The following is a 20,367-nucleotide window of genomic DNA, read 5'->3' as shown; positions in this document are numbered from 1 at the left end:
TTTGGTGACAGAAAAATGAGACACAGAACACCAGGACACGAAAAAAAAGAAAATAAAATAAATCTATTTTATATAGCTACCTGTATAGCCTGGCAGCGTGTCTATGGCATTCTTGCCCTCTTGTCTGCATTATGCAGGCTGTAGCTAAGAAGTGGAGGAGCCATAAGGACAGGTAACACAACGTGGGATTTTGCCTTCTAAGTTCATGAGTCACTACATTGGTGGTTCTGGCCTTTCTGGGGATGTAAATGGCTGTTGGCTGGGGCCATTTGTGTGAGTGCATAAGCTTAACAGCCTGAAAAGCTTTCTGATTCAAGTACAAGCATTAATTCAGATTCCTAGTAAGTTCTGTGGTTCTCAAAGAGGGCTTCTCAGCTGTGATTTTGACCCTAAACACTTAACTTTTATGTCCCAAGTTTGTGTTTCCTGAATTTGAATAATTTGCTTAAGAAAATAAGCTCAGTAAAAAGGTATTTCTAATTTCTCTGAATAAGGGGAGTGGTCATTGCTATAAAAGCCTCAATTGTGGATTTAGACATATTCTACTGTAACTTCAGCATTTTCTTCTGAAAAAAAAAAAAGGAAAAAAAAAAAGAAAAGAAAAAAAAAAAAGAAAAAGGCTGGCTTTGGTTTAAATCACTCCAATGTGATATTTTATTCTACTAGTCCAGTGCAATGTAAGTGGATGTGAAGTTGTTGTTACTTAGGTCTGTGGAGATGACTGAGCATAACTCAGCATAAGATTTCTGAAACATATTAATTGCTTTCAGGCAACACATTCCACAGAAATTAATCTTTGAGAAAAATAACAATTAATTGGCATCAAGCAATGCATTTGCTCCAATTCTTACTCACTGCTGGAGATCACGAAGCTCAAAGAAACAGTATTTTTAAACTTGGTGGAATTAGATCTTTGCTTTGTATGTGATAACTTACAATTGCCATACTTCTGAAATCACGGTCGCTTTGGAAAAAAAACAGTGGTCTCAGTTAACTTACACTCTGTTCAAATTGTAAAATTATATTTATGCCAACCAGTTCATCTGATATTCCACCTACGTTGCACTTTTTATAATACAGTATAACACTTAGATACTGTCTTGTCTACCCTATATTTGCCTTTGGAAGAATCATCTTGCTTTGTTGCATAGCTCTCATGTCAGGTATGTATTAGTTTGCCTTGCTAGACTAGAAATTTCTATACTAGAACAAAGATACAGAATGGCACAATGTATTTTCATATATTTCTGAAGAAATCTTAGGTAAAATTCTAATTTTTTTTGTAACGTTTGTCCATGTAGCCCTTAATGATGCTTCAGCAATTTGGCTTTGTAACATTCTACAACTTTTCTATTGTCTACTGTCGTGTATTTTAACTTACTGGCTCATCAGAAGCTAACCAAATCTGAGTTTGACTAAACAGATCAGGCAAGAATCTCATCAATTGTATTAATTTAATGCACAAAAATTACGAGAACACTTTAACAAGCATAACAGCTTGGCATCTTTGTAGAATAATGGTGAAGTGCAAGTCTTTGGAATAAGAGATTAATGCCTAAATTTACTTTTGTATTGATATAATGTTTTATGGCCTCTTCACTTCTCACTTCAGTGCATTTAGATGGGTTGTATATGGTGCTGGCAGGACAAAATACGCAATAAACACTGTCTGAATTATTGCTGCAATCTGGAGTAAATAGCAGTATTCCTGAAACTTGTTTATCAGTATTAAGGCCATAAAAGTATATACTTTGAAAGATCATACATTGTAGGTATTTCCCAGTTTAGTTTTACTGTAGGAGTAATGGAATTATAAAAAGCAGAAGTACTTGTCAAGCTTTAAAGAAAGGCTTTTTAGCTGCATTAGTGTCAAAGCAATTCACTTCCCATTGAGGTGTCATCAAATCCAAAAATCTCAGAACTGTGTAAAAAAGGAAGGGGAGGAAAACAGCAAACAAACTTCAAACCACTTCAGGTCAACTAGTATTTTACCAAAGCAGTAGCCTAATCATTTGTCAAATTTGAGATAGGATTGTAGAATATATGAACAAACTCAAAGCTTCTAATTGTAATGAAAATAAATATAATTGCATACTGCCTTTCCGAGGTAATTAACTGTGAAAAAGATGTTTACTAAGTGTTTTTAATTAAAAAAACCCCAGCTCTTCCTTGCTCTGTTTCTTCTAATAGTTACATCCAAAACAATAATTTCTCAATGTGAATTTTGCAGCATTTCCAAGTTTGATGAACGATGTTGTTTTCTTTATGTCCATGACAACTCTGACGACTTTCAAATCTACTTTTCTACAGAATACCAATGTAGTAGGTGAGTTCAGTTTGTGTGGGTATTGCATGAGAGATCTATTTCCTAAGTAGAATTGATTTGGCAAAGATTGAAAGCTGATGATTTTGCTTCAGAAATTGTTTCTTCACTTATTTTTTCTTGATTCAGAAGCAATGGGCTAACATCAGTGATATTTAAGGTGGTGAGACCACTGTCCCATTACACTTGTTGGCTGGTTCTAATCAGTTTACCTACAAGTCATTAGGTCTGAGAAAAGGCTGAATTAGCTTATTCTAATTTATAACTATTATCTTCTTTTTCTGTGACTTGGCCATTTCATGTAAGGTCACATATTGGTTTGGGTTCTGCAGAGTGCATTGCATAAAAGACAGGAAGCACTAAAATTGTTACCTGCTCAGACTTAATTTGGAGTTGCAATTTGTGTGTTATGAAACATGGTCACAATTTTCTGTGCCTTATTCACTGCACTACAGAAGTCTGTTCCAAAGATGTGTGACTATTAGTCAGTGAAAGAGATGTGAATGTTTTATAATAAGTTTAATAATTTGTTACAGAATGTGGAAAAAAGTGAGTGGCTTCGGCAGGAAACTACAGGAAAATATATCCTTGTACTTAAGGATCTCCATGCCAGAGAACTAGCTGAAATGACTTAAAACCCTATTCTTCAAAACATGCTACTATTTTTATATTCTTGGCTTTCTGGATGCCAGGCTAGAAACCACAAAACCTGTTTATCAGAAATACTGAGTAATCTCACTTTAACCAAAGTTCATAAGAAAATTTAAATTAAACTGAAAGTAATAAAATTCTCATCAGTACACAGAAGGAGAACCACCCAATACGATGTCACAGATTTAGCATTACTGAATTGAACCACTGAAAACCAATTTTTAATTTTTTAATATCTCAGCTTTTTTTCTAATTACATTTGTAAATGCAAGGCCATACTAAGCACTTTCTATCAAAGTGTACAGCAAAAATAATCAAGTTGGATCTACCAAGATTTTACTGTGCAATTACAAAAACAAGCAAGTGTTGGGTTCTGATACAGCAAATAAAATAGTTTTATAAATAATTAGTCATTTCAGTGTGTGTTTGATGTTCTTCCTCATTTAAAATAAGATAAATGTGGAGAAAGTAAGTAATGAAAGAAACCTAATGAACATTAGGGTGAAAGCTAAGTCCACCTTGAAAAGTAGGTTTAATCTTTAAAAAAAAGATACTTTTCTTTGATGCTGTGCTATTTATTACTTTTTTAGATTCTGTGGGCTGGTAAAAGAAATTTTGTCTGATGCTGTTGGCAACGCTTTGGAACTAGAGGGAGAAATAGATGGAGACACATTGGAGGTATGCGTCAAGCAAAAAAGATCCAAGAACTCTGACATTTATTCTCAGTCTTCCCTGTACTTTTGTCTCAGTATACTAGAAAGATAATAAATAAACAGCATTTAAACCCTTAATTGTATATGAATTTTCAATTCTTACAAAACTATTTGTATTCAAGACTTGCATTCATTTTAAAACACACATTTTTGATAAAGTGAGCCTGTTACCACTGTAAACTACTAAATCCGTAATAAAGGGTGTTATGTTGCAAACAATGTATAGATGAGAATCATCTGATATCAGCTGGCTTAAATGGATAAAAAAGGTATTTAATAAATTCTAGGAGAAAGCCATTTAGCAAAGGTACTTCAGTGTTTCTAGCTGATACCTGGTATTATTACTACTCCAAGTAATTCCATTTAACAGGCTTTTTCTGCCACCAAGATTTACAGATATTTAGGATCAGATTAATCCATCATGCTTTTTTACTTATCACTGAAACATCCATGTTAGGAACCTAGTAGCTGCAGGCTTTCTTTATAATTAGTATACAGGGGAAAAAGTAAACAAAACTTGAAAAGTTACTCAAATTTTATGCGGGTTCAGGCAGGTGGATCCATGTCTTCATAAGCCACACTGCCTCATAGCAAAAGTCCGGCATTTTAGCACTTTTTAAGTATATATGCTGTGCTTCTGTTTATTTGTTTTGAAATCTGAAATACCATCGTAAAAAGTGTGTTGTTTATTTGTGGTCAAGCAAACTCAATCTGATTTATGAGTGTAGAAACCCTGCTGTAGTCTGAGTTGGGTATCCTTCTAACTCTGTCTAATTCCAGCAATTCTCTTAGGTTTATAATTCAGAGCAGCTCTTTATGATAGTGAGCCTTTTGTAGTACCTAAGGCTTTGGAAGAGCAGTCAGAAAGTAGAAGACTGTGTACTGGACTGTTAAATGCAATTGTATTGTGGGGAAGATGTGTTTTTGCACTGAAGTTTGTGAATAGTGGCCACAGAACTCCCCTCAAGTGAAAAGGACAAGAGAAGCACATCTATTAAACTCAGCTTTATACATACATCTGTGTTGTTGGCAAGGATCAGGGCTCCACCTTGGCAAAGGCAGGCTATTATCTATAGCTGCAGATTTTATATTACATACTTACATATTTAGCTAATAGCAGGACAATCTCCAAACAACATAATCTATTCAACTGTATAATAGGCTTTCAGAAGAAGTGAGCTCACTGTGTCTTGAGCCTTTTAAATATTGGACTTGAAAAGTCACTTGAGAATGCACAGCAAGAAAGAATCCTGTGTGGGTTGATGTATGAATGAACAGCTAAAGAAATTAATTTTAAATAAACCTTTAAGCCATATCATTCTATGTACCTTGAATTTCTCACAATTATCACCTTGTACTTATTACCTTAGGTCAGGAAATAAAAACAGAAATCAAGAAATAGAAGGGGAGTATTTATTTGTTTAGCTTATAAATGAGCAAAGGCATTTGGTGTCTTTCTGCAGCCTGAAATCTTGCATTTAAGCAAAGATAACATGCACATGCAGCTTTGTATGGTTTTGATGGGCTTGACAAGCACAGAGAAAGCAGTTTTTACTATTTATAAACCATCTGTTCATATCTTGGAAAGAGGAAGAAATAACCTTGAGCACAGTTTGGGAGTAGAAAATATTATTTCAGTCAGAATGTTTCTCAAGGGGTTAAATATTTTGGACTGTGGTATTATTTGAGAGCAAATACAGTTTAGTTTTATAGCTAACAAGGATTTAGAATAAGAGTGAGTGTGGGCAGTCCTTTCTACCTTAAGGTATTCACTTCTGGATATTGATACTGAAGAAGTTCCTATCACTTTAAGAGTACCTTCTGTACTCCAAATGGTATATACTAGAGATCAGACTGTGACCTACCCCATTCAGTGCAGAAGGTCAGCTATGAACACTTGTTTACTCATACACAGTGGCTGAATTCAGCATCCACTGGATCACATATTCAGACTTCCGGCAACCAGCAGTGATTTATTCAATCTTTGTAGCTCTTGGAAAAAAAGGAGGCAAATGTGAAGTGGCATCAAGTATATACAAGTCTATTAAACTGTCTACTAACTAGCACTGAACTATAAATCTCAATGATTTCCATGTATTATGGGACCCAGATTAATGAACTTGGGTTTCTCCACAGTAATTTAAGAGTTGGCTTAGGACAAGTCTGTTGCAGATAAGGTTACTGTCAATCTTAAATTCTGCAATGTGACTTCTGTCTTTTTTTTTGCACAGTTTATGTCATTTGATAGCTGTGAAAGTTGGATAGGCTGCTGGCAAAGAACCTGACAAGTTTTACATATGGCATTTTGGGTCAGTTATAGCTATCATATAACGAGATTATGTTATGAACCATGAAGCGCTGAAACATGGAAATTGAAACTGTACTAAAGCTGCACTAGCTCAAGTTTAGTTCCACTGAGCAGAATATGCTGTTAGGATAAACGACAGATGGTTTTTCTTTAACACCTTCCATACAGCAGCATGAAACTTGCCATCTTTGCTGATAAGAAGAGAGGGGAAAGCCAATGACACGCGGACATTGTAATATGAACTGAGAAGACACTTCAAAGAGATAGATCTGAAGACTGCATTCTGTATGAGAGCACCTTATTGGGTGTAGCAGAAAAAGTGGTAATTGACAGGAATGTCAATAGTTGTGGCCACTGTAAAAAGGTTGGTTGTTTTTCTAAAATACAGAATTCATATGAAGCCACAGAGAATACCCTGCAGTTTTCCCATATGGGACATCTTGGATTTGGGAAGATAGTAAGGGAGGTCTGTGTATTTCTGACAATATCTGAGGCTATGAAACTGTCAAATTCCTTTCTTATGTCTTTGCAAAAGTGCTTTTTTTCAATATCACTTATCAGTTCCCTGATTTGATTCTAGGGTCTGCTGCTTAACCCAACTTCCATAAGACATTTGGTTTTATTTAGTGTCTGAGATACACTTTCATTAAGCATCATTCATCAATCAGCTTTTTCACTGACCTTTATAGTAGGAGAGCTCTCTGATAAGATCACCATATGGGACAAGATCGTGAAGTGGTGTAAATTACTGTAGATTTACTGAAGCAAGTAAACCAGCAGACTTACTCAGCTGGCAGCATGCCCTGCCATGTTTCAGCAGCAATGGACACCACTACTCCATATATTTAATCATTCTTGGAGAAGACAAGCATTTTTTATTTTCCCTTGCCTTTTGGAAAAGCTGATGAGGAGAAAATGTCAGCAATGAATTTTGCAGGGGCTAAGATCAAATAAGGCTTTAGGATCTTAAAACACTGTCCACTTCCCATAATGAGAATGTCACTTTTATCTATTTTTTAAACTACTCGGGGTAGATTTAGATCAGATATTAGGAAGGAATACTTCACTGTGAGGGTGGTGAGGCACTGGAACAGTTCGTCCACAGGAACTGTGGCTGGCCCAGCCCTGGAAGTGTTCAAGGCCTGGCTGGATGGGGCTTTGAGCAGTGTGGTATAGTGGCAGTGCCCCTACCCATGACGGGGGTTGGAACAAGATGATCTTTAAGGTCCCTTCCAACCCAAACAATTCCATGATTCGATGTTTCATACATTTATGTATTTTAAAGGGTCTGTCAGCAATTCTTAGAGATGATACCTGAGCGTGTTCTTTTGACAGCACTGTTTCATTAAATTTGGCTTACTGCTGTGTTCCTTGCTTGGGTGAATGCACTTCAGAGTTGGTCAGGGAAGATTGTTTTGCAAAGCAAGTAACATGGACATTTTACAAGTTGTATAATGTACCAGGCTGGTGGGTAGCCTGTTGTACTACAGCTGTGCTGCAGTTAACTACTCTGTGTTGTACTAACTCAGTATAGCACATAACTGTTGTTAAAGGTCTTTGTAATGTCAAATGTTAGTGATAACAATTTCTGTGCTGTTTTGTTTATCTTTTCTGCTTGCAGTATGAATATGATTATGATGAGAATGGTGACAGGGTAGTTCTAGGGAAAGGTACTTATGGAATAGTTTATGCTGGAAGAGACCTTAGCAACCAGGTCCGAATAGCCATCAAAGAAATACCCGAGAGAGACAGCAGGTAAGATCTGATTTATTATTACATACACATTGCTAATGAAACTGCTGTTGTTTGCCAAAAAACTTTGCCATTCTTGACATGTATTTCTATGTTGTTAGTTTAGCGTACTAAAATTCAATTATCATTTCCCCCTAGTACTCAACACTACCCTTTAGAAAATAAAGACTTCTTATTTTTTGGAAAAGGTATTATATATATCATAAATACTACAGTTTTATAATTTTTATATATACTTCAAATTCTAGAATAAGATATTTGGGGGTTTTAAGTTGTAGTTGTAGCTCATTTATATCAGTTTTGGGGAGGCGGAAAAGTATAAAAGGAGTTTTGCAGACAAAAACAATACTATGTAACAATACAGAAGAAATAAATTCTTTTCCTTCAGGGTTCCTCTGAGACCTACTTCTGTATTTTTTCTGAGTAGGCAGCCAGTCACACTGCATTTTGAAGGTCATTGACAAGAGGTTTCCTGAGAGTTGGATCAGTATCCCTAAAATCCATTCTCTTTGCAAACTAGCATTTAAGTGTAGGCTAAAACCTTTTCCTGCACGATAACATACTCCACTTGCCTTTTTTTTTTTTTTTAATAGATATTCTCAACCTCTTCATGAAGAGATAGCACTACATAAATATTTAAAACATCGGAACATTGTCCAGTATCTTGGATCTGTTTCTGAAGATGGATACATTAAGATTTTTATGGAGCAGGTGCCAGGAGGTTTGTATCATTCTGAGCTTAATCTCTCCAAGGAATCAAAAGCAGTCGGTACTCTAAACTTACTGAAAACACTTCCATGTTTGTGCAGTGTTTGGCTTTTCTGCTCAAACATTAACTACAGGTGGCATTTTTCTCATATAAATAATAGATTCGAGGTGTACAGATCCCAGAACCCTCTTCTCTTTCTGTAATAATTATAAATCTAGAGAAAAGTCACTAAAAGTATCTGGTGTCAACACCCACGTGTTATGAAACAATGGAGTTTGAGCTGTATAGTCTCATTTAGCCTGAGCGTCTGAATGATGATTGGAGCTTTTAGGGTAAGTTTCTGTTAAGCAGTTAACACTGGTTGAGCAATTAAGTACTATTCTGTAACTGCTGTATATAAAGCACTGCTATTTCTTAGGTCAATTAAAGTCGTATGTTTCCCTTGCTTATAATTTCCAGGTTTTCCTTCTCTGTCCTTCTCTACATGTTAAGATGTAAAGTCCCTTTGTATCTTCTCTAGGCCATGTTTCCATCTCCCTTTTGCTATTTGCTCTTCAGTGTCAAGGATGTGTCAGAATGAGTGTTAAATTTTTGTATGAATATAACTTCCAAAATGAAAACAGAAAGAAGAAAATCAGGAAATAAGTTCCAGTTTCCTAGGGAAGATAAGACACAAACATTGAAAGTGTAATTAAATACATCTGGGCATTCAACATAGGGAAGTTTAATTTTTTAATTTCTCTGACTTTCGCACCCAAAAGCTGAGACACTGACATATATGATGCATGCAGATGTGATGAGTTTGCACCAACACTTCCACTTGTTTTTTTTTTGCACTTGTTAAAATTACCAGCTTGTTTAGTTCTTGTTCTTATATGCACAGTAGTAAACTGTGATTAGTTGCTAGTGCCAAGATATTATTGAACTGATTCAGATCAAGGAACCAGCCATTCAGATTATGCAAGGTTCTTTGAGGAAGCTTCACTTCAGAAAAGTGTTGAAGTGGACAGAAAATCCCTTTAGCTGAATTTGCCTGGCATTAGGTAGAACCACTGCAGTGAGTTTATTATGAGCAGAAAAAGCAAAGCTGTCTTTATTTTGCTTTATGATTAAAATATTTGTGTTATTTAAAAAAAAAGATTAAGTACATTAGAAGTAGGGGAGGTGTAGATTGCCTATCTCCAACCCTGAACATCCACTACTTGGTTTCTTTCAGGAACTTGCTTTCTTCTGTCTCTGAATATTTCCAATAGTTAATCCTGTATTTGAAAGGAAAAGATTCTTGCCTTTTTATTTCTCTCCTCCCCACCCCAAGTAAATCAGCTGCTCTTTGTCCATGCATGTGGCTCATGAAACGCATGACACGTATTATAGCGTATAACATCATACAGTGTTATCTTTAGCGTCTATTTCATTAAAGGGCTACATGGTTGCTAGTCCTAGTCTCAACAGTTGTTTGACTAAGTAACAGAGATGCATCCAGCCCTGTTGTAACATTTATTCCTGTCATGGAGGCATAAGCTGAGCTGGCAAGAAAGAAATAACCAGCCTAAACCAGCAGCAAATTATGTGTTTTGGGTGATCTAGGAATAATTTGGCTTAATTATAGGTACTGCATTTCTCTTGTGTTAGGATAGTGAGCAAAGGCTTGATCCAGACTTCAAAGTTTTGTGCTAATTGGGGATTTTGCTATCTCGATACTTTATTCTTAACTCTTGTAGGCAGTCTCTCAGCTCTCCTAAGATCTAAGTGGGGCCCAATGAAAGAACCTACAATTAAATTTTACACCAAGCAGATTCTGGAAGGCCTTAAGTACCTGCATGAGAACCAGATTGTACACAGAGATATAAAGGTAAAGTTTCCTTTAGTGTGTCTTGTTTGATTTGCTTTTTATCTTATTTAGTTCAGTTAGTTTTACTCTAAGCTGAAGTAGAATTTTTAATAGTATTTCATGGAAGCTTAAAACAAAAGGAAAGAATAAAACAGCCCCTTCACCTCAGTGCTCCAGGAAAATCCCTTTGTAGAAAGGTGTATTACAACAATAACCACAAACTTGAAGGAGTATTGGGATTGGGATTTGGAATCTGTACTCATCTGTCTCCCCTCATTCTCTCTCTTATCCAAACTACAGGGGGATAATGTTTTGGTGAACACCTATAGCGGTGTGGTGAAGATATCTGATTTTGGTACTTCCAAACGGCTGGCAGGAATCAGTCCATGCACAGAAACTTTTACAGGTAAGAGTAATTTAGCAGAGTTTATATGGGGTTTGATGATAGATTTAGAGTTGGAGCCAAGAAGCTCTTTGGATTTGTGATGAAAACACGATTAGGTCTCTATTTTCAGGGAAGAATGACTGGGAGTGTAATCACTATAAACACAGGCCTGCCTTCCCTTTCCCTTTCCGTTTCCCTTTCCCTTTCCCTTTCCCTTTCCCTTTCCCTTTCCCTTTCCCTTTCCCTTTCCCTTTCCCTTTCCCTTTCCCTCTCCCTCTCCCTTTCCCTTTTCCCCTCCCTTTACCTTTCTCTTTCCTTTCCTTTTGTAATTTCTTCCATTTTACTCCTTTTCTTTTAAAAAAACTTCTTAAGTGTGATGGGGTCATAGTTTTTCTCCTAAGTGTTTCTGTTATGTAGCAATTGATTTGTTGCAATTATATCTGGAAACAAAAGTTGCTGGGATACATCAATTTTTACATTTATTAATCTTGATATTAGTAACTCATGCATGCATGAGTATGTCTGGAAGTATGTCTGGAAGTGCACAAAACCAAACACAAATTTAAAAATATTTTCAGTTTTGAAGCATTAATTATAAAACCAAATCAACTGGCTACCTTGATGTTATCAGCAGTAAAAAGAACAGTAGACATGAAAATATTGGGCTGGTATGTTGCAGAAAAGCTTTAATATACAACAAGATGGTAAAAACTAGCAGTATTCCAGGAAAACAGAATTTGCTGTGTAACAGCTAAAACTCCACATTGAAAAATAAAAATATATGGTTGCGTAATTACTCAACCCTTTTATCATTGAAGATACAGATAACATGATGTTTTCACTTTTTATATGGCCATGTGCTTATATCAAAAATCACAAGCCTCATACTGGCCTGCAGTTTAAGTAAGTACACAGAAAGAGACATTAGTCCTGTGTGGAAGACAGAAGACAATAACTAGTTGTTATAAGAGATAGTATATGGAGAAATGGTATCTGAATTAAAGTCACCATACTGTAATAAGAAGAGGTACATCTTCCCTTGTGCCCTCCTTCTTTGTTCTCATTCACATTTGCAGCCCTGCTTGTGCTTCAGACATGGAATTTACCATGAGAATATTTTACTCAAGTTCTTTTGGATTTAAAATCAGTAAGCAGGTAGCTATAGCCCGGATAGTTTTAAAAGATCTCTTGCTATTTGTTTTATTCCTTGACTCAGTACATAAACTCTGTGGATTTTAGGCTTTATGCAATACAATCACATGATTTGAAGTATCAGGCTTCTAGTGGTTCAAACCTTATCCACCTCCATTCAAGACACACAGCCTGAGGGCAAAGCTGTGGCTTGAACTTTTGTTCTACAGCAGTCACATTTACTGATCACAGTAATATGCAATCTCTTCTATCTTCACCAGATGTTCTTTACTTAATAATTCACAGCTTTATAACAGTGTAATTTTATTGCATTCTTAAGAAGAAAAATAATTTAAGGATGTCATAACAGAGCCGGCAGGCATTCATATGGAGAAAGTAGTACAGACTATCTGTAATCTGCAGGTTTTCACCACCTTTTACATGCATAATCTTTACAATTTAGTCTCTGCAAAAATTGTTTGATATAATTTTACATTCTGAGGAAGCATTTGGATTATGTGATGAATATACTTTCAGCAAGTTGAAGCCTTGTATTAGAAAAGGAAGTGAGATAATTTATAGAAAAGATGTTATTATGTAAGTTTTAGCACTGAAAGGGGAAATCAAGTATTTTGGCTCTGCAGGTTGCATTTGGCAAATTTCACTTGCTTAGTGGTGTGTTAATTCTTTTTAATAAGAATGAAAACTATAATACTTGACTATTCCTTTTGACCTTATCAGGAACCTTGCAGTACATGGCTCCAGAAATCATCGATAAAGGGCCACGAGGATATGGTGCACCAGCAGATATCTGGTCACTAGGTTGCACCATTATTGAAATGGCAACAGGCAAACCTCCATTTCATGAACTAGGGGAGCCTCAAGCAGCAATGTTTAAAGTAAGTACAGCTTTTTGGTTTTGCTTTTGCTTTTTTTTTTGCTATAGACTTTATAAATTATCAAAAACTGACTTTATTTTTAATATTAACTTAATTGGTAGTAACCTTTCGTTATATGGGTTATCTTGCACAAAACCACAGTCTGATCTGTGTTCTTAACTCACTGAATGATCCCCCTCTGCGCTCAGCTGTATTGCTCTAGGGGAAATAGGTCATAACTCAGAGCAGCAATCTGAAAAATGAGTAAAGACTTATGAAAACTAATATTCTCTACCCTCTTACTTCTGTCATCTCCTGCTTTGGTTTATTATTTTCTTCTTGGCAACAAGTTATCTGATAATGACAACCAAGTTATTACTGATCCTTTAAGTCTTCTAGCAGATGCCTTTTCACCTTATGTACCTGGCATGCAATTGAGCTGTTCAGTGAGTTACACGTGTTACTTTTCAGCAGTTTATTGAGCTGTCAGGAAGCACACTGATTCAGTTCTGGGTGCTCAATATGCTCTGTGCAGGCTTATGAGGTAAGCTCTGGCAGCACTGTGTGTGTCCCTACATCCTGCCCATAAGCACTTCCATGCCACAGAGTTGTGTTCTGAAGTTTTCAGTACTGGCATTTTTTACAAATACATTTCTTGACCTTCTTTCTTCAAGGATGCGGCAGAGTTTTATCATTGTTGTTGCAGAGTGTGCTAATGTGCAATTGTCAGGTATTTGGTTTTGTTTTCTGGTTCTTTGCTCTGCTGGGACCTGCTTGGAACTGCCTTTTACTGGGCACCATAAATTGAAAACTGTGGTTTATTTTTGCTGTGTAACAAAAGTAAGCAAGCTGGAAGCTAGGTTTGAAGCCAGGAATGAAGCAGGCTGGCTGGGAAGCATGTAAAAGAACAGAAGCTTGAAAACTTGGGATATTAAACTTTTTGAGGTCGCCACATCCACATGTGCGCACTCTGTCATGCGTAGGGCAGATGAGGAGAGGGGAAGGCCTAAGTCTGGCTGTGCAGTCACTATAGAAATTGCAAATGGCCAAAGAGTGGGAGGAAGCAGAGAAAAGGGGCTAAGAAAAAAAAAAGACTGAACCAAGAACTGGAAATAATTCCTGGCTGAGTGTATGTTGTGTGATATTTAATCTATGAGCATTGTATGTGTGCATCCGGTTCTGTGTGAAAGGAGTGCAAACAAATGACATTCAATGGAGATAAAGTAAACTAATGTTGCCACAGAGTTTCTGGATGATTACAAAAAAAACCTTATTCCCCTTGAGCCACAGAGATGAAGATAAGATCAGAGACATGTATTCAAATTTCCTGGTCCTGGGTTTTGTTTAGTGTGTAAGGGTATAACCTGGCACTAATGTGCTACCAGCCTGTGCCACTGCCGCAGCTGCAAATGGCTGTGTGAGCCTGACCCAGCATGCACGAGGAGCAGGCTGACCACGGAGACAGGCATATCAAGAGCATCTGTCAGAGCACAGCAAGCAGGTGGCTGTCTTCTCCTTTACTCCAAAGCAAAACTCTTGCTGGGCTGATGTTCTGCTGTTCTGCTGTGGTGAAACTATACCCCCCATTTATATAGCACTGTCCAAAATTCACATGTGGTTTAACAAATCAGGCAGAGATGCCGCATTGGACATGGTAAATGTGTAGATGTCAGATCCTGCCAACAGGACGTGACATCTATTTACCTTTTTTTTTTTTTTTTGCTAAATACATCAATTTAATTGTAGAGGTCAACAAGCTGCATGTATTTAAAATGTTATATGCAGAAACTACTAGTTTTGAATGTGCTCAGAGCCATGGTTTGGAAGGCCTTAATGCATTATTAGCATTTTATATTCTACACGTAGGAGAATATTCAAACAGTAGCATGACTGCTCAGCACGTTTTTCTTCAGCCTGCATTGAAGTTGAACCACTATTGTGAGTGCCTAATGGTGCCACAGTGTGTTAATGCAGCTGTATAATGAGATCATTTAAAAGCAGCTGACACTTGTTTAACTTCTGGGCTACTGTCTCCCTTGTGGCTGGCCACCTTCTGCCTGGCTCTCCAGAGCCTCTTTTATGTAAAGATGCTGAGACTACAAGCCCTAATCTTGCCAGCTACATACCATACAGTGCACACATGTTATGCAATTCACACTTCCAAAGATTTATGCCAGATTGGCATTACAGATTAAGAAAGCAGTGAAGGAGCTGGAAAAGTCACTAGTGAGCAACCTGTAGAATCACAGTTTTTCATTACTTAAAGAAAGGGCGGGGAGGGAGGGTTGTTGTTAAACCTTGGGACATCATGTGGTTTTCAGTTAAATAACACTGAAAGGTGAGGGAAGACATCTGGCCTTGTGCCGGGGGTGGTGATGAGATCTGGCAAGGTCACTGTGAGCATTCATACAGGGTATCTGGCAGCGGCAGGAGCAGGACAGGTGCAGGCCCCAGGCAGTCAGTGCTAGAGGAGGAACTTGTTCCTGTTGCTGCAAACAAATGCACTGGAAGAGTCACAACTGAGACACACAGTACTGGGCAGGGGTGATGGGAAGCCTAGGAAATAACTGGAGGGATTTGTGGATGGCAGAAGCAGCTTTTGAAGCACTTGGTGAGGATAATGTCCAGATGCTGAGATTGTCTGAAGGTGGATGGTTGGATGCATCCATACCTTGACGTATGTGTCCACATGGATCTTCATGTCATGTTTGTAATGAAGTAAAACAGGATTAGAAGCTTGTTGACACTTCACTGCTTTGTGTGGGTACCTGGATCACTCCCTTTCCCAGCATCAGAGGCAATATGAGGGATTATACTGTAAGAGAGCTTTGGCCCATGGTCTATGCATAGTTGTTTAGTATAAATAATTTCTATTTGTGTTTTTCTTGCAGGTTGGGATGTTTAAGATTCATCCTGAAATTCCAGAATCGGTGTCTGCTGAAACAAGGGCCTTTATTTTGCTCTGTTTTGAACCTGATCCTAGTAAACGTGTTACAGCATCTGACTTGCTCAGAGATTCCTTCCTGAAACAAGTAAACAAGGGCAAGAAAAGCAGAATTGCATTCAAGCCTTCAGGTAAGGAATTATCAGCCAAATCCAAGTCAACATCATCATTAAGTGTTATATAAAAGATTGGAATTATTAAGCACACTCTTTTCCAAAGGACATTTCCCTTTGCCAGGAAAGCAGCAGGAACTCAACTGTGAAACTGTCTGTGATTTGCAATTAGACATATTTAAATTTAACAATTCCCACAAAATATGATGTCTTGATATTTTGCATTTTGCTTGCTGAAATCTCCTAACCCTGTTTTTCTTCTGCCCAGCAATAAATGCCTCATTTACAGTAAATTACAATTAGAGAAATGGCAGTTGGTGAAGACTTTCCGATGCAATTCTACATTTTAAATTTGAAATTACTTCAGGGGTCTGAGTTTTATATAGTTTGGCACCTGGAAGTGCAGGTCTATCAGGTGTTCAGGTCTACACAGGTTGGCATTTTCAAACTTGGTATGTGACTTACTTAGAAATTTGTCACAGAGCTGTTGAAGTAGCTGTTTAGTAGGTTATTTTATCTGCCTAGCATGTTCCTCCCTTACATCCGTATATCAGCTGCTTTCTCAGTGATGAGATAATAAACCTTAATATAGACCTGCCAAATAAATCATTACTGTTTGAAGGAACTGTCCATTTAAAAATAGGCACTCATTGGTCTCGCTGCTTCTTTCCCCTCTCTGTACACACACACATGCAAGCACTCCCAATGCAAATTGAATTGCTGAATGGAATTCTAAGGGGAACTAGTAGAGAATTTGACATCTAGCTGAACTGGGCATCTCTTGTCCTGAGGGGCACTGAGAACTGCAATCCCTGCAGTTACACTGGGGTAATGGGAGAGTTCACACTGCTCAGCCAGGGCAGTGGCAGTCAGAAGCTGCAATAATGTTCTCTGGAGCTTTTCAGCCCTTGCCTGAGGATGTTTTCCTGGAAAAATTGCATAGTACTAGAAAAGAAGGAGCTTGCCTTGTTAGCTGCCCTGAGAGCAACAGGCTCTTTGTCAAATACCAGCAGAGGTGCAGCTGTCTTCTGTACTCTGTGCCTCCTTCTGCTCTCCTCCCTCCTTCTTCCACTCCCTGATGAGGTTATGGATCTCCTTTAGATGGCCAGAGGATCAGCTGCTGCAGGGTTAAGCACTGACCTGCATCAAGAAGCAAGCTCAGTGCTGACTTTCGTTATGAGTGGAGTGGGCAAAGGCTATGAAAAGTTTTTACTGGGTGAGGGAAGGGAAAGGCAATGTGGCTGCAGCTGAGCGTGTGCTCTGCTGTGCCAGAGCTAGGAGAAGCTGTGCTGGCTGCTGCAGCCATCTCCAAGTGAGTTGGGCAGGGTAAAGCAGGTCCTGGCCCAGCAGCTGCCACAGTCTCACCTTCAGCAGTTCACTCTACCTCCTTCCTCTGCTGTTTCCCTCATTGCCAATTTCCTCAGCTTTGTGTCCATCTTTCCTCCCTGTCTCCACCCCTTTTTTCTTTCCAATAATAAAGACAGCCCAGAGCAAATATCAACTCTTGCTCTTGGGACAGCAGCTTTCAGTTTTCTGTTCTGCTGAGATGCCTTGAACCAGTTCTCACAAAGTGACACATATTGTTTCATTTATGTGACTGACCTCAGCCATTTGAACATCAGTTGCGTACCATGGACCGTGTCAGAGCTTTCTGAACAGCTTTTAACTTCAAACTCTCTTCCTCCCCCACCTCCACATCATTTGTAGTGACAAGCATCAAAACCTTTTGTGATATTTTAGCTTCCTGGATGTTTGCACTCTGACTTGACAGAACTTCTTCCTTATCTTTCCAATCCCATAGCTGCAAACTGGCTATCAGGATGATAGCAAACCCTCAATATCTGTTATTTTTAATTTGTTCTTACTTTCAAGATGACTTGGAAGGCAACAAGAGATTTCCTTTAGGCTGGTGCTGAGAGACAGCCCTTACTGAGGGCAAGGGGACATGCAAGAGAGGCCTCAAGTGTTAGAGACAGAGCAAATATTTGTCCTTTGACAGTCATACAGAGGTGAGAAGAGAGTGTATCAGAGTGCTTTGTGCTTAGAGAAATGGCTGTGGTGGAGCAGCTGATGGTCACCTGTTGGTTTGATTCAGGCTCTTAAACAGCTGTATGTGCAGTTGTACCACTTTGTGAGGCCAGGGGAACCAAGGGAGAGAGTGCGTGTATGTATGTGTGTGTGTACATGCAAGAATGGGTAACAAAACGGCATTCTATATGTGCATCTAGCTGCTTTGCTGTCTGGGTTCAGCAGATAGCTCATTCACACCTTTTGTTAATTATGCATATATTGATTTTGAGCTGTATCACTGCTTTCTGTCAATAAGGTTACCTCTCCCACAGCCATTTTACAAAATGAGGTCTTGATATCACTGAGAATGATCACAGCTGTTTTAAGCACATTGCCCTTTTCTGCCTAGTTCTGTTACGTGTTTTACAATGTCTGTTCATAGATTGTAATCGTAATACATACCTCCCCCTGCCAATCCATGGAGAACAGGCTGGCAGTAGCAGCAGCGAGCATGGCTCTGTTTCGCCAGACTCTGATGTACAGCATGACATGCTTTTCGAAAGGCCAAAGAGATCCATTTCAGAGATTCAGACAAGGCATCCCATTTCCCATTTACTAAGGTAAAGCATTTGCTTGTCGCTTGACACCCATGAGGGATTATGTGGTTTTAATTCACATTATATTTTATCTGAGGGCAATCTTTTCAGATAATGACTAGATAAGCAGGCGTGTTAAAAACAGCAAGCAAGTTGCACAGGCAAGTTATCAGCTAACTTAAATGTTGTCAATATTTAATTAATGAACAACATTTTTTTTTCTCCTGAAGGTTTCCACATATTGATAGACTTCCCCCATTTCCCTCCTCAGTGAATAAATGTCAGTCGTCTCATTGATGATGGATATGGATTCAGGAGTTAGCAGAGTTAGAAGAGCTGATCCTTCCCATGTACTCATGAAAAAATGTGGGAAGGTGGAAGCAGAAAGGCAGTTCTGCTACCCAGAGAGCACCAAATGTTACTTTCAAATGAGTATGTTACAGTATGGGGCCAGAAAAAATCAACAGTTACCGTAGTCCAGGGTTTTCCAGTTTCATCCCCAAAATTGAACCACTGTTGGGGGACATTGATACCAGCTGCTCAGCAGGATGAAATTGGCCTCATGCTTTTGGTTTCAGTGGGGTTTATGCCAGCTGAGTCATCTTTTGTCTCAGACCTAGTATTTAACAGCCTGGTCAATCCACTGCTGCAGTTTAACTCATGCTTTAATCTCCAAAGTATCCCTACTGGCTTCTGACAGTACAGCTGTTGTTGCTAATGCTGTTTCTCTCATGTTCCTGTCACCCGGTTGCTGACACAGTGCACCTGATGAGGGCTCAGCCTCAGAAGACAGGAGCGCCTCTCCTTCCATTGAGGACAAGGATTCTGGTCTGTTTCTGCTGAGGAAGGACAGTGAACGCCGAGCAATCCTGTATAAAATCCTTAAGGAAGAACAGAATAAAGTTGCTTCCAATTTGCAGGACTGTATTGCACAGGTAATTTCACTTCAGCTCTCCTTTTCCCATGTCAAAAGGAAGATGACATGCCAGGTAGCAGTACTCCTTTTCTGGAAATTAACAAATGAAGGAGCTTGGATTGTTCATTCTCAGTACCTTTAATCTCTCAGACCTGTAACTGCCTGGGCTCTGGGAAGAGGTTTGGGCCATCTGAGGTTGTGAGGCTGGGTGGGTTGGGTTTGTTGGCTTTTAAAGGACAGGGAAATGGAACACCAGGTAGTAATTGGTACAATTTGCTTCAAGGATAGATAACTGATTAACGGTTTTTAATTTGAAACATATGTAAACTAGGTGGTAAGGACACTCCATGAATCTTTAAAAAGCTAAGGCAGATTTTCTGCAGCAGGAAGGGTTGAATGGGAAGATTTAGTGACTGTAAAGAATAACAAGAGCAATCTTGTGTTCATTTAACCCATACCTAAGCAATGCCACACACCAGAAACAGAGTTTGATTGCTTAGCTTTTTCTGCTTAATGTCTGCTTCTAACAGTAGAAGTACCTGTACCACCAGCAAAGCTGTGGTTTTTCACCTGGACGCCATCCACATGAAGGGGACCCTGCTGATTCTTCTTGCAGTACTCCTGGCCAGCTGTTGGTCCTGGCACAAAGACCCTTGCAGCACAGCTGCCAAGAGTCCTGCTGCTCCTGGGGTGAGCCTGGCATGGGCAGCCTGCTCCACACAGCACATCACAGGGATTTGCTTCTCCCCTGTGACTTACTTCCACCACAAACTGCCTCATAGTGCAGAGCAGCTTGTCCCTGACTGGGGGGCTCCTTGTAAGGCTCCACAGGCCCAAGAGGAAAGCCCACAAACTCAGGCTGGGGAAGCAATTAATGTAAATTTCTGCTCAGAGCTTAAACTGCAGAATAGCTTATAGTCTGACAGAGGACTAAAATTCATACATGAGATCTTAGAAATAACCAGGGCTGTCAATAATTTCCAAGGGCATGTAGTGACAGGACAAGGGGAATCAGTTTCAATCTGACAGAGCAGAGATTTAGATACTAGGAAAAAATGCTTGCCTGTGAGGGTGATGAGGCCCTGGCACAGGCTGCCCAGAGAAACT

General features: G+C 38.8%; 1 protein-coding gene across 14 annotated transcripts in view; it reads left to right on the top strand.

Annotated features, from left to right (window-relative positions):
* Nucleotides 1-20,367, top strand: part of MAP3K15 (mitogen-activated protein kinase kinase kinase 15) — a 101,166-nt gene that overhangs the window by 60,815 nt on the left and 19,984 nt on the right. For all 14 annotated transcript variants that reach the window (XR_009727084.1, XR_009727085.1, XM_061364555.1 and 11 more), the window contains 10 exons: nt 2,231-2,326; nt 3,565-3,652; nt 7,617-7,750; nt 8,341-8,468; nt 10,178-10,308; nt 10,588-10,693; nt 12,545-12,702; nt 15,573-15,756; nt 18,191-18,368; nt 19,105-19,279. Coding sequence is in view for 12 of the 14 variants with exons in the window: in XM_061364555.1 (XP_061220539.1) it covers nt 2,231-2,326; nt 3,565-3,652; nt 7,617-7,750; nt 8,341-8,468; nt 10,178-10,308; nt 10,588-10,693; nt 12,545-12,702; nt 15,573-15,756; nt 18,191-18,368; nt 19,105-19,279 (1,378 nt within the window). In the remaining 2 variants the exon portion in view is untranslated. The remainder of the gene's footprint in view (nt 1-2,230; nt 2,327-3,564; nt 3,653-7,616; nt 7,751-8,340; nt 8,469-10,177; nt 10,309-10,587; nt 10,694-12,544; nt 12,703-15,572; nt 15,757-18,190; nt 18,369-19,104; nt 19,280-20,367) is intronic.

Source organism: Neopsephotus bourkii, unplaced genomic scaffold (genome assembly GCF_033783945.1).
Source record: "Neopsephotus bourkii isolate Nb327-2 ecotype Australia unplaced genomic scaffold, CSIRO-AGI_Nbou_v1 NB_1234, whole genome shotgun sequence".
Lineage (NCBI taxonomy): Eukaryota > Metazoa > Chordata > Aves > Psittaciformes > Psittacidae > Neopsephotus > Neopsephotus bourkii.
Note: the sequence above shows the minus strand (reverse complement) of the source record. Positions and strands in the feature narration are given on the sequence as shown.